Below are 14,479 nucleotides of genomic sequence, written 5' to 3'. Positions count from 1 at the left end.
AGGGAAAGAAGAGATACTAATTATTTAGAAAAATGAGATATGAATTTAGAAGTTAATCTTGTCTTAATATGTAGCAAGTATTTAACTGGCTTGGCAATTGTGGCATTCTTTCTCAGCACAAAGCAAGAACATCCATTTGGTACCTCTTGGAAAAGCTGAAGTATTTGTGTACGACACCAATTTAGATTTTATAAATTTTATTTCTTTTTAGAAACAATATTCTACTGAGAAGTTTTTATCAAGCATCGCCACATTTCCATTGCACATTATTTCTACACAGAGGCCACCTGAGACTTGGGAACAATGGTGCTGGGCCTCTCAACTCCACTTGCATCTCTCTCTGGGTGAGGTTGACAACTGAGGTGATTTAAATGCAACCTTTCTGAACCTTTAATATCCAAAGCAGAGAGGACATTCCCCACTCACATCACTGTTTTTAACGGTACCAAATGAACCAACTAAGCGTTATTCATAGAAATTACTTTTAACAGGCAAGATGAGTATTTACCTGCAATTATGTTCAACATCTGAATGTAAATTTTAAAACAATGGCACATTCTTGGGACATCACGTATGCCAACCACAATGACAACAGAACTGTGCTCTCTGCTGAGGTAGCACGGAGGTTACTCCATTGCAAAACACAACCAATTCTGAACGATGTTGTCATAGGGTTGTAGCAGTACAACCTCTATCATCAAGCTAAATAAAAATGTGACTCAGTCAAGGGCTGTGCACCATCATCAAGTGGTTGAGAGTAGGAACAGTGAAGAGGAAAGACACTGTGTTGAGGTGTCTGAAGATGGACCATCTAAGACTAACAACTTCTAATAACTTTCCTCACACTAGTTTATTAGCTCTATAAAAAATATTTTAAAAAATATTTTTAATATATATTTTGTAAAACTTTTTTTCTGAGATCTTTCCTACACAAAATTTGAGTATTTTTACAAATCACCTAAAAGGGGTGTTAGAAAAGGAGCTCATCAGAACAGATGGACAAGAGTAGTAACCACGTAAAGCTCTGAACATTCACATTACAGTTATTAACAACCATGTTTTTGTTATGCAAGCTGGGAACCACCAGTCTGCAGGATCCACATAACCTCTGAACAAAACAAGCCCCCTCCCCACAGCATCAACTCTTACAACTAACTATACAGCTCCTCGAACGGCCGGTGCAAGTCTCAGAGCTGATTTTAACATACATTACCTCTGCCAGCATCACACCACAGCTTTGACCACAGCACTACTACCCTGTCTATGGTGGTTATGGTTTCTAAAGGATTCTACTCCACTAATGCTCTTCCTTATCACAGAAGACCTTGCCCAGTGCAGTATCGTCTCCCAAGCGAAGCTCTAAGCACCCACTGTTAACAGAAGCAGCCAGCAAAGGACTTTGGACTCACTAATTCCCATCACTGTAACAAACACCTGTGAAAAAAACAGTATCAACAGCAGCTTGGGCAGCACCTTCCCACTGTTTCTTCTCTTCCCACCTTCAGCAGCTCACAGAACTGGATTTCTCAGTGAGATGGAGCAAGACGAAGCACCCTCTGGCCACTGTAAATACAGCTCTCCACAAGAGCAGACATGGCTCAACACATCCCAGCTGACCAGCTGTGACCCTCAAACCACATTTTGAGCCTAAGTTTGATAGCTTTGCACTGGATTTTGCTTGCAAAGCTTCTTTCCAGCACAAAGCACAAGCTGAAGGAAGGTCAAACTATTTGACACGTACTCTGTGCATATTGCTGTCACACCACAGTCTGGGTCAGTCCCTAAAGACATGGGCCCAGAGTGAAGCTGTGTAGCAAGGATTGTTATCTCTGGGGTGCTGCAATGCATGAGGTTTGCAGAAAATCACTTGGAAACCATTTCTCAGCTGTGGGCTACAAGCTCTGCAAGATGAAGGTCCAGCCACTGCTTGGCTCTCATCTCTGCACTCCTAAAACACCTGTAAGCAAGAATGGAGTACAATGCATCCAGATGTTAAAAGCTCATCCCCCTCCTAAAAACAAAAAACCTCTCCCTGGCACATGGATCAGTCACACTGCTTATACCATGCTATAATTTTGTACCTTTTGTATTAAGTCAAGTCCTCTGTGAATGAACAGAGGTAAAACAAACTCCTTCAGTCAACATCATGTGCTCAACACATTCGAGCCCTACTTGCATTTTGTTAGTTTCCTAGATAGTGACCTACCTGAAACTGTGAATTCCTTGAAGCTCTTGCTGTAACACCTCCTGTGTTGTTGCTATTAAGTCCAAAGCTCCAACAAACTCAGAAGTGGACAGCAGCAACTGTACCGTGGGCTGTGTTTGGTGTACAGTAGCCATTAACTTCAGTTTATTGTATGCTTTTATACAGTTATTTCTGGTGAGTGACAGTCTTAAAACTCGGAGCGATCCTTCACACATTACTTTATCAATTTTGGCCATTTTCTCTCTAAGTAATTTTACAGCCTGGGAGGTTTTCCTGAGGTAGTCCTGCAACTCATGCTGAGAAGTCATCGCATGAAAAAAAGCTTCTGAGCGCAGAGAAATCTGATGAGCAATATTGACTTCCACAATGTCCAGATAATGGCTCAGCTAGAAAGAGAAGGGGGAGGAAAAACGAGCAGTGTTGTTAGGACTCGACAAGTTTATTACCATGCATTACCAAATACACTTCCAGGGTACTGTCTTATTGTATCACAAAGGCATTTTGCTCATAAAAATTAAGACCCTTTGTCAGATTAGCAAGTAAACAACTACTCATTGTAGTTTCATTGTTTTTTAAATGAGCTCAAAAATCAGTCTGGGAAAGCCGACTTGATGCCTCTACTGTTTGAAAACCATAAGGTGGAAATCATCACTTCCCTACTCCTACTGGCCACACTGTTTTTGATCCAGGCCAGGATGCCATTGGCCCTCCTGGCCACCTGGGCACACTGCTGACAGAACAGGAGCCAGCTGTCCACCAACACCCCCAGGTCCTTTTCTGCCTGGCAGCTTTCCAGCCACTCCTCCTCAAGCCTGTAGCATTGCCTGGGGTTGTTATGACTGATGTGCAGAATCTTGGCCTTGTTAAACCTCACACGACTGACCTCAGCCCATTGATCCAACCTGTCCAGACACCTCTGCAGAGCCTCCCAACACTCCCACTTAATTTTGTGTCATCTGCAAATTTACTGAGGGCGCACTCAATCCTCTCATCCAGATCGTTGATGAAGAGATTGAACAAGACTGTTTATCTATACAGTTTCTATATACATACAAATATGCTATGTACTTCAGGCCCCTGAAGATGCTGAAGATGCAGCCTGACTGTACTTGATGGCACGGCTCTGCAATGGCTCTGTTCATTGGAAAGGCTGTAGCATCTTCTTTGTAGAAAAATCCTTGGGATATCTCTGGCTGCCATTTTTTTGCCAAGCAGTTGAAGTACTTTGTGTGCCCTGGCACCATGGGATTCCCTGAGGCAGAGTATGCCTACATGTTTAGAACCTGAAATCCAAATTCGCTCTGTGGAACAGTTACCAGACCATTGGGTTGGACTGACTATTTGAGCCATAAAAGCCCTCTGTTCTGGCTTATGCTGAATATCTAAACCCAAAGGACTGAGGCATTAGGGTGCTCACCTGAATGCTAATACTCAGATGACCTGGTTTCAAAGAGGTGCCAAGCACTCAAACCTCATGCTGAATTTCAAAAGGCCCATCCAGAGAAAGAAAATAAGCTGGAGAATGTTTCCTTCTTACAGTTATTTTCATCCTGAGTGTATTTAACACTAAGGATTTATACAATATTCAAGCCTATCTTTTTTGTAATACATCTAATCAAAAACTTCCTCCAGCAAGCAGCTGAGATGCACCTGGCCCACAGGAAAAGCTGAGACAGACAGACTCTGACACAGGGTGCAGAGAAAAGGCTAGGATGATCATTTACCTATGTGGTTGTACTAACCACAATGCCCCAGGTCCCTTCACTATGCTAAGGGAGATAGAATAAACAGTAGAAAATTATAGTACCTGCCTCAAAGAGCTGACAGTCCCCATGTAGGGCAAAATATGGAAGGAAGTAAAGAAAGGAAAAATTGTTGAAGTAGATCAGCAGCAGTCCAAAAGCATTAATAGCCTAGGTATGTGTGCTTAAGGCAGGGTTTTCAAAATCCTGTTAAAAAATGGTGCCGGGAGTTAAGGATAATTATGGCAGCAGGGTATGTATTTACAAGTGTAAACCTCATGCAGTTCAGAGGCTTTAAAAAGAAAACCAAAAGATTTGGGCCCATTTCCGTAACAGGAAGCAGTGTAGCTATCTCTTTATCCGGCGTGTGGCTTTGGAGGCAATACAACTGCTTACATTATTTAGGTATTTCTATCACTTCTCCAAACACGTGTGGCTCATGGCTATTCAAAGCTTTATTTTCACTCCACTACATCAGAGAAGACTCTAGGTCTCCTTCACTCAAAGTCCATGTTGAGTGTCCATCCTGCTGCTGTCAGGCACACTTTTTAAGTTTAAAGCATATGCCAGGCACTGCTTTTTCACCTTCAGACAGCACCTGCCACAAGAAACTTCAAAGAAGTATCCCTCCAGATGTAGGTGTGGAGGACAATCCAATGAAGGCTCAAGTTAGCTTCCAGCAGGGTCTCTCTCTTCCTCCTGACCTGGCAGGAGAGTAGGAAGATGAACTCCTGGGAAGTTTGGAAACACCTTCCAAAGGATCTCATGTTATTTTTTCACAAGGCACTTCACTACTTTCCACTCCTCCTGAGCTCCCAGAAGCTTTAGTAGGTTAAAGCAGGAGGAAAAATTGAAGTTAGAAAACAGACTCCAAAATTATGTGATTTCTGTAATTACTTTATGGGTATTTGTAGCATAAAACCAATTCACTTTGCTATTTTCTATCATAAGGCAACATAATAAAAAAAAGTAAAGACTTCTGTTTCCAGTATGAAAGAAACAGCTCTGCTTTCATGCTCTCAAATGAACTCAAGTCCTTTGTGAAATGCAAAAACGGATCAGTACAGGTGACAGTAGAACAAAAGCCAAGAGAAAGCTGCTGAAATACAAAAAACCTTGGGATTTATTATTTCTTTTAGCACAGAAACCACAGTGTTTTGAGTCTATAGAGTTTTCCTGAGATGTGAGAAAGCAGTACTCCTGAACAATGTACAACCTCTAGCTTTCCCTTCTCATCAAATTGCTCCTCCTCCCTAACAAACAGCTCCACATCTCTGAAGTTCTCAATATACACCTGCTTCACTAAGTTTTAGCAGTCATGAAGAGCCAGTTATTAAGCCATAATACAGATTCTCTTTTCCAGATTTGATAAAGATTTATTTAGCAGAGGAAGAATAGCTCTCTTTTGGTAAGAGACTTCCTGCATTGGTTACTAACAATCTGAAGCCCCATGTAAAATGAGACAAAGCCCACAACAGTGAAGTCTCAAAAAACAAACAGTAGAGAACAGCAGCAATGGAGTTTCTCTGCAGTAACTAACAGCTGTAATGGACAACGACATCTCGTATCAAAGTTGCACCTTTTCTTGAAGTAACTTGGAGGAAGCTGCATCACGATTTCCTTTTCCACCAGCAGTACTAAAATGAGACCACGGCAAAACGGCATTAAACGTTAAGGAATCTTCCAAGGCAAAATCTGGTTTCATAAAAATCTGAAACAGAAAAAGAAAAGAAATAAATGTGCCTCCCTCGCCCCTACATTTTCCTCCCCAGGTAAATACACCTCCTGTCTCATGAAGATAACAAGGACCTTGTTTATTTTCAAAAAACACATTTTCATTTATCAAGGCAAATAAATTAATTCCAGACCTTACTATCCATTTACTTTACACCTTAAAAATCTTGTACGATCTGATCTTGTCTTATCTTCCTAAAAGTGGAAGGCACAGCTCCAAAATTACACAGGTTATAGAACAACAAATATGATCTAAACATCCTGAGTGTGAAAACGTAGGCAGCATTAAACTGCAGGTGGGTCTTCTAAAGCATCAACGTAAATGTTCTCCAGTAGCAGAGGCATCCTACTGCCAATCTGCTCATTTCTGGGGCCGTAGCTTCTAACCAGAATGAGGATCCAGCCAGCTGTCAGGGTGCAGCAAGTGTTGCCAGGGAGGGAACAGAGCCTCCAGCTATCTCCTTCAGCCCAACGGAGCAAACCTGGAGTTAATGTTACATATTATCAATGCTGCAGCCAGTATCTCTCCAAGCATTATTCATCTAAAATTCTCTTTGATGTTATTTTTACTTGGCAAAACTGGAACAAACCCTGAGCTTCCATGTAGGCAGTAGTACCCATTTCCATGTACCTCTGAAGTGTAATTTTTAAAGGTTCAGCATAGAATATAGCCTCACACCACACTCAAACATTCTCGTTTTCTGGATGTTAAACATTGCAATGACAGCTATCCAAGTAACAGACTACACAACTGGCACAGAGATGCTGACCCATATTAACACACTGACTTCATTTACCTAGAAAAAAATTACTCAGACTGAAATGGAATCTGAAGTTGTGTCTTTTGTCAACCTGTGACAAAACAAAATCATATACACTGCAAAAATATATGCAAAGGGACTTTGCTCAAGAATTCAAGGAGTTAAACCTAATGTTAAGTTGTACATCATGTAATATTCAAAATTTTAGCAAACTCTCCAGTTTCCCTTTCCTTCTAGAACACAGAGTGGCTAGTTTTGCCCAGCTCTGAGGTTTTTAACATTAAAGATGAAGAAAATAATGGCATTTGTACTCTACTTTAAGTAACAGAAAAATCCAGACCACAGGAAACAACAAATAAAGCAAGAAGCAGCATATTGTTCTTAGTCTTTTTAAATTCTGAGCACTGCAGATCCTCTTGAGAATCAGCTCAGACAAAATTTCCACAAAGAAGAGAGTACATTCACATGTTCAAGACTACACATGAGAAATCCTTAGAGAAGCATAAGAGCGCACAGGAACCATACCTTAGGTACTTGTTCCAGATCTGTCCTGGATTTATCTAAAATTAAACAAAATACAAGTAGTCATTCATGAGCAAACAATGGAAAACAATTACCTTGGACACGATTAAACCCTGTGAGGAGGTTTTCAAGACAATGATGCCAGGTTGCTCACAAGGAGCAGACAGGGAACAGTGCTTGTAAATTGAAATAGAACATTCTGACTGAACATGAAGAAAACCTTTTTCACCATGAGGACAGTCAAGCATTGGAGTAAGCTGCCCAGAGGGGCTAGGTACTCTCTATCCTTGTCAAGTTTTCAAGGCCTGAACAGGTAAAGCCCTGAACAACTTGGCTTGGCCTCACACCCAAACTGGCTTTGATATGACAGCTGCAGTGAAGACCTGAAGTTCCTTCCAAGCTTAAATATTGTGATTCTTTTAAATACTCTGTTGTCCTTTGTAGTTTTGGTCTCTTCCTTGCAGTATTCAAAGATGCTTGCACTTGGCTACTTTGACAATGAAAATATTAGTCATACAAATCAATTTACTTAGCACTTCACACTCCTTAGCACACAACTTGCAAGGGCCAGTAAAAGGTCCCTCTAACATCTCCCCAGTTTTAGTGCTCCAGATTGAAGCTGCCCACATAACCACTTTTGCAGAGCACAGAAGCCGGCACGAAGGATGAGCAAAGGCTCAGGACAGTCCCAAGGTCACTGAGCAAGCAGTACAGGAGCAGCCCTTCCCTTGAAGTAAGCTGACCTGACAATTGCAGAGGGTGAGAGAGTTGAGCTGGAAAAAGAAACGCATTGTTGTACTCCAGCAGAACCTGAAGAAAAGGCAAATTCAGACTTCTGCAGTTCAGATAAAATCCTGTTTTCCTGCCCTGTTCATTAACTTAGTATTACAAAGAGAGGGCACATTGGAGGCCACAAAAGGCAAGTAAGTTAAATAATTTAAAAGCAGCAAGCCCCTACCTCAGACAGACAGTCTGCTTGTTCTTGACAAACATGGTCAGTGTTACATCAACTTTATCTCCCACATTTCTATCACCTCTTTGGTTCTTACTTGATTTCTTAGTTTTTGTACTGAAAAATGGAAGGCAACCTAGGAACTGTCCTGCTGTCCTCAGTCTTTGGACAGACCAGCGCTTATGGAAGTGAAAAGCCAACACTTGTGAGCTGGAGTTAGAAGAAGTCAGACAATGCTAACAACAGAAATTATAGGAAATAAGAGTTTCAGTTTACCAAATGATGTTTGTACCAGGAACTGTTCACCTACCCAAGAAGCCCCCAGTTACTTGGTGACACAGTAATTTTCTCTTTTTTAAAAACAAAAGACTCTTTCAAAACGGATTAAGCTAAGCCTGAAGAACAAACTATTTTGCAGTACGTGCCACAGACTCATTCAGGAAGAGCTATTCCAAAACACCACCAGTCACAGAGGAACCCTACAGAAGGGCTTCCTTTTCAACAGAAAAGGAAGAAGAAAGATGACTGAAAGAACTCAGTCAAAACAAGTAAGCTACTGAATGCTTCTTGCTGCATTACCTGCAGACATTGACTGTAAACAAGCCTGATCTATGATTGGCAAATGAATCCTTTTATGCTAACATTTTTGAGAAAACACATGAAAATAAATCAAATATTAAAGTGTGCTCCAGGATATGAATGTTTCTTCTTCTTTTGCTTGTCTTTTCATTTTGCCCCTTTCCTTCCTTTGTCCCGTTTCATATTAGTTGAACTATTTCCAAAAAATCTTGAAATTCAGCCTTGCCACGGCTGCAGACACCACAAAAAGTTTGCCAGGTACTCTTTGCTAACAGTAAGCAGAGAAATAGTAACCAGAGAATTGGCCAGAGCAGAACTTTGGGAAGTTCAACACAGGAAAAGGCAAAATGTGGCACCTGTAGGGGTATTACCCCTGGCACCATTACACACCAGGGGTCTAGAAAGCACCCCTGCAGAGAGGGACCTGAGGTCCTGGCAGATAACAGCGTGACCACGAGCCAGCAGTGCACTCTTGCGGCAAAGCACCCCGGGTTGCATCAGGCAGAGCGTCGGCAGCAGGTTGAGGGGAAGTGATCCTCCCTCTCCACTCAGCACTGGTGGGACATCTGCAGCAGTGTGCCCAGTTCTGAGCTCCCCAGTACAAGACAGACCTAGACATCCTGGAGCAAGTCCAGTGAAGGGCCACAAAGATTATTAAAAGACCCGGTCATTTTTCATAGGAGAAGAGTCAGAGCCGAGACTGTTTAGCCTGGAAAAGCCCTGGGGGACCTCATCAATGTTTTTAAATATCTGATGAGAAGGTGTAAAGACAACAGAGCAGGCTCTTCTCAGTGGTGCCCAGTGACAGGACAAGAGGAAATGGGCAGAAACTGATACACGAGAAATTCCATCTGAACATAAGGAAGTACTTCTACTGGGAGGGTGGTCAAACACTGAAACAGGTTGCCCAGAGAGGTTGTGTAATCTCCATCCTTGTTTAAATTCAGAACTCATAGGTGACACTGCCTGAGTGGGTGGTTTGGACTAGGCTATCTTGAGACGTCAGCTCTCCACCCCAACCACTCCATGACCCTCGTGGCAGAGAGACAGGAATGGCCCAGCACTGCCATTCTTCATTGAAAAGTCAACAGGTGCTAGAAATTTCATTCAACAGATGTTAAATAAAAGTAAAGAAAACACTGCTAGGGACATAATGACCTGCAATGAACGCAAACATGCCAAGAAAAAGTTGAAGAGCAGGTGTCACAAGCATTTTGACCTATAAAATACCAGCAGTGGTCATGAACGTTTCTAGTCAACCACATCTGGGTTTTCAATTACTGTCACCAAGAAATCATCAGCAGCTATTATTGTACATGGAGCCCTCAAGCAAGTAAAGGAGATGATCAGTATTCTACAGCATTCATCACTGCATGATATAACACGCTGATACAGAAAGAAATTACTTTTTAATGACTAAAGGAAGGCTGTGACTGTACCGTGGGGGTGTAATAGAGTCCTGTCGAAAGTATCTTTAGAAGTACAAATATTCTTGCACCTTTCATGAACTTTCTCTCTCTGTAAAAAAAAGAAAATAATTAAAGAATTATTCTGAGGCTTTAAAAAAAATAATTTTCCTTTGAAATAGGATATTCAGAACATTCAGTGAAACATAATTGCATTACGCCAAATAATTCTGACAAGTTCACAACAGTAGTTTTTCCACTTAAAAGCTCAGATGTTTGTCCAGGTTAAAGGGTATCAAGAATTTCAGCCTACAGTCAATATGTTTGGCTTTTTCTGCATCTTTACATCAAGAGAAAATGAACAAAGTTTATTGAAGAGGTGTAATAGCTTCTCTACATAACAAGACATAAACATACATCAATTGTAATTACATATCCAAACATTTATTTGCTGTCTAATCCAGAAATCGCACTAATATGCAATGAATGCTTTTTCATAGCTAAATCAAAGTAGAAATTGCTTCCATACTTAATGAGTACCTTGCTGAAACCACATACCTAATCATGCTGAGTTTTAAATTTTATCTACAGGTGTAAACAACTCCAGAGATCATAATGGTGAGAAATTACATTTCTAAAGAACACTGATGATAGCTAGAGCTCTGCTAGAAGCTACATCACAGGTCAACTCCCTCTTCCCAAAATGAAAGAAGATTTAGCAGTTATTGCATTACGTGCTGATTTTAATGGATAAGCTCTTAAACGTCTTAAATGTTGAATGTGAACTAACAGCAATAGTTCAGTTACAGACAATTCACTCTCACACATTTGAACAATGATTTAAACAAGTAACACTTCCTGCAGCCAATTCTGTACCAGTGAAAAAAATAAGGAAGTTACAAACCAAGGAAGCAGAAAACAGTGGGAGACTTCTACATGTTCTTTCATCAAGAAAAAAAAGAAAGAATACTACATACTTACTGACACCTGTATTTTAAGAGTTTGTAGAAGTCTCCTACTGGTCCTGGTGTCCTTAGATGTAGCTTAAACTTCCCTGTTATAAAAGAAATCATTGAGATAATAGGCCTATTTATATTTTAAGAACTTCATGTATAAATGTTTATACTGTTAAAAAGTATCTCAAATCCTCTGCACATAGTCATGTTTTATATTAAATCAAAAAATCTGAAAATGCTATGTTTTACTGTAGAGCCCAATTATTAAACCACCCTTACAGAAAAAGCTTTAATAATCAGAATGAATAAATAGGAACTGTAAACTCTGCTGCAGAGCTCAGTACTCAGAAATACAAATTAAAAGGGAAAAAAAAAAGATGAAATTGCCTAGAGAGAATGCAGGCAGCATTTTCCACACAATGAATACTGAGATTATAAAAAAAGAGATGCTTAATGAAGAGTCAAGCACTGAAGAGTAAATTAATTATCAGATAACACTATGAAGGACTACTAGTAGGGACAACCTCTAATTAGAAGAGGTACCTCAAATCTCTTTCTGGCCCCTAGTACTATGTGCATCTAATTTTGGGTTCTTACCGGAGCGATTTCCTGTTGGTATAATGCAAAATGTTCCTTGGTGATCTGTGGGAGGTAGAATGAAGGCGTGACTTCAGTGTCCACAAAGTCCACTCCCCATGTTTTTGTAAAGAAATCAGATTCCCTTTTTGCTAACCTAGGATCATTTAGTGCTGCTGGGAGATTGACTTTGGAATGATAAATAGTCCATCTGTGCTGATCCACAACTAGAGATGGGCTGTCACGTAAGTTATTGGGATCGCCTGCAGCACAAAAGACAAGACAGTCTGTTAGTGTGAGGAACTGAAAGCTGTACTTTTGCTAAAAATGTGGTTCTTAACCAAACCATGTTTCCACAACTACATAGTGGGTCAGCATTAGCTATGGAAAAGACACATGAGAATCTCCTGCTGTGACACTAACTTGTATTTCTTCTCTCAGACTAACCAACACAAGTTTTGAACGCGGTATATTCACACATTGAACATATTTAGCTCAACAACATCAGCTTCTACTGAAGGGGAAAAAATTCCAACCACAAACTCCACCTACTCCTTTTTAACAGCTCCAGTATACCACAGCAGTCATGACTGTGACCAAAAGCTGGTTCTACAAGAGCACTAGAGACTTATGACAGTGCTAAAGACAGGCCTTGGGCTCTGCTTCCTACTGCAAGAGGGCTGAGGAGTTTCACAGGCGTAACACAGCTGGACCCCAGGCACACTGCACAGGTCTGCTACAGGCTCTGACAGAACACAGCCTGCTCTGGTGCATCCTGTGGAACGAGCCGCTGCCAAATACGATGTGGAATCACACAAGCAAGAGCCCATCTATAAGGTGGACATCTGAAAACAAGCTACAGGTAGAAAGGTTTTCCCGTTGCTCCAAAGGGACACTGGGTGGTACAAAGCAGAGTTACAACATGCTCTGAAATAAGACTGTGTCTTAGAATCATAGAACCACTGTGGTTGGAAAGGACCTCTAGGATCAACAAGTCTAACCTTCATCCCAACATTTCCCTAACCACTAGACCATAGCCTCAAGTGCTGCATCTACTCATTTTTTGAACCTCTCCAGGGATGGTGACTCCACCAGCTCCCTGGACAGCCCGTTCCAGTGCCTCACCACTCTCTCAGGGAAGAAAGTCTTTCCAATATCCAATCAAAACTTCCCCTGGCACAACTTGAGGCCATTTCCTCTCATCCTATCATCAGGAATTTGTGAGAAGAGACAAACACCAGCCTCACTACAATCTCCTTTTAGGTAGTTGTAGAGAGCAATAACGTCACCTCTCAGCCTCCTCTTCTCCAGACTAAACCACCCCAGTTCCCTCAGCTGGTTTGAAAACAAGGCATGTTTTCCAGCCCTCTCACCAGCTCATTCTCTGGACCTGCTCCAGCACCTCAGTGTCCTTCTTATCCTGTGGTGCCCAAAACTGGAAACAGGACTCAAGGTGCAGTCTCAGGAGTGCCAAGTCCAGTGGCACCATCACCTCCCTGCTCCTGATGATAACAGCATTTCTGATCCAGGCCAGGATGCCGTTGGCCTTCTTGGCCACCTGGGCACACTGCTGGCTCACGTTCAGTCGGCTGTCCACCAACACATCTTAGTCCACAGCACCCAGTACAAGAGAATTTGAGTGAAAATTGTGACTGGATTAGCAAACGTGACTGCCTTTCCACTGTCCTTGCACAGCAGGATTACCTGTAGGTTCCTTGGGACACACGTCAGGCAGGGACTGCACCGGCCGGAAGCGTTTCGTGGTGGAGTCCGTTTCCTTTTTGAAGAAAGCATCGCTGCTGTTCGACTGAGGCACTGGTGAAGAACTGTGGCTTGATGCCATTGCATAAAATCACCACTTGATAAAAGCTGAACAAGAAACAAATATTAAGACTTTATTAAAGTTCTGGTTACAGATTTTATGAAAACAATGACACTCCATCAGCTACACAGTATTTTTTAACTGCAACATTTTTACTGACGCATTTTAACAGCAACAGGGGAAAGTTTATTTTCAACAGAAAAAGACAGAATGTAACCAAGAACAAGATAGTCTCCAAATCTAGACTATGCACACTGCCTTAATAAAATTGTATGTTAAAAAAAATGTTAGGCACTTCTACCTTTCTCTGCCATAACTATTGCAGCCATAGTGCACACACTCACAGCACAACCTGCTCACAGAGATCAGGGGAAGCATGAGTAGACACATGTAGAGCCTTCCACCTCTTCTGTCCTCCTACCTACTGTCCTCAGTGACTGCAGGGAGCAGATCACCTTTTGCATCTGGTCCTCACAGCACTTCTACTGTTCTGGGAGCTGCTCTCCTCAACAACCACAGCAGCTCAGGCAGGGCAAGTTAAAAGATACTAATGATCTCAGGCTTCAAAGAATTGTTTTGTGGACCAGCAAGTAGTAGCAGTAAGACAGTCCTCAGAAAAACTACCGCATCTGCTTGATGGGCTTAGGCCAGCACTGAAAGCCTGGAAACTGGTGCCTAACCACAAAATCGAGGGAGCGCACAGAAGCTGTCTGTGCCCACCTCCAAGAGGCTTCCTGAAACAGCTCTACTCAGGAGACGGGCAGAGAACACTGTGAGAGGTCTTCTGCAAAAGCAGGCCACGCTCAGTGAGGTTTAACCACAGTGTGCTACATGCTGCAGTGAAAAAGGTAATGGGTGCAGGTGGGAGATTCTGTGCCCTCTTCACTTTATTGTTCTGCCTTAATATGAGGACCCTGGCAGCAGGAGGTGCACGGGTTTTTTCCAAAGGAAGAGCTCTGCAACCTCCACTCAAGATTCAGACAAGCCCAGCAATAGCTACACACAGATACAATATATCACGAACGAGTTATAGTAATTGAAATCAGACTTCAGACCAATCAGAACCTGAAGAACACAAGCATACCAAAAAAGCATAAGCTCATATTAGCCACAGAGCATAAACATCTTTTATCACTTGAATTGGGAATATTGACAATCCAACTTTTCACAGCTGTCTAGTAAAGTCAACTATTGTTTATTTTAGCACAGAAAGTACCTCCAGA

At 41.7% G+C, this 14,479-nt stretch overlaps 1 protein-coding gene across 2 annotated transcripts in view; it reads right to left on the bottom strand.

The window, feature by feature from the left end:
* VPS54 (vacuolar protein sorting 54 homolog (S. cerevisiae)) overlaps positions 1-13,303 on the bottom strand; it is a 42,506-nt gene extending 29,203 nt beyond the window's left edge. The window contains exons 1-6 of one of the 2 annotated variants that reach the window (XM_008945977.1): positions 13,139-13,303; positions 11,456-11,697; positions 9,936-10,014; positions 6,969-7,003; positions 5,528-5,659; positions 2,207-2,592 (exon numbers count right to left, since the gene is read on the bottom strand). In XM_008945977.1, the coding sequence (XP_008944225.1) occupies positions 2,207-2,592; positions 5,528-5,659; positions 6,969-7,003; positions 9,936-10,014; positions 11,456-11,697; positions 13,139-13,277 (1,013 nt within the window). In that variant the 5' untranslated portion in view covers positions 13,278-13,303. The remainder of the gene's footprint in view (positions 1-2,206; positions 2,593-5,527; positions 5,660-6,968; positions 7,004-9,935; positions 10,015-11,455; positions 11,698-13,138) is intronic. The other variant, XM_008945979.1, reaches the window with a different exon arrangement.
* Between the last annotated feature and the right edge of the window lie 1,176 nt (positions 13,304-14,479).

This window comes from Merops nubicus, unplaced genomic scaffold (genome assembly GCF_000691845.1).
Source record: "Merops nubicus isolate BGI_N331 unplaced genomic scaffold, ASM69184v1 scaffold12478, whole genome shotgun sequence".
NCBI classification, from domain to species: Eukaryota; Metazoa; Chordata; class Aves; order Coraciiformes; family Meropidae; genus Merops; species Merops nubicus.
This window is presented reverse-complemented; position numbering and strand designations above follow the sequence as displayed.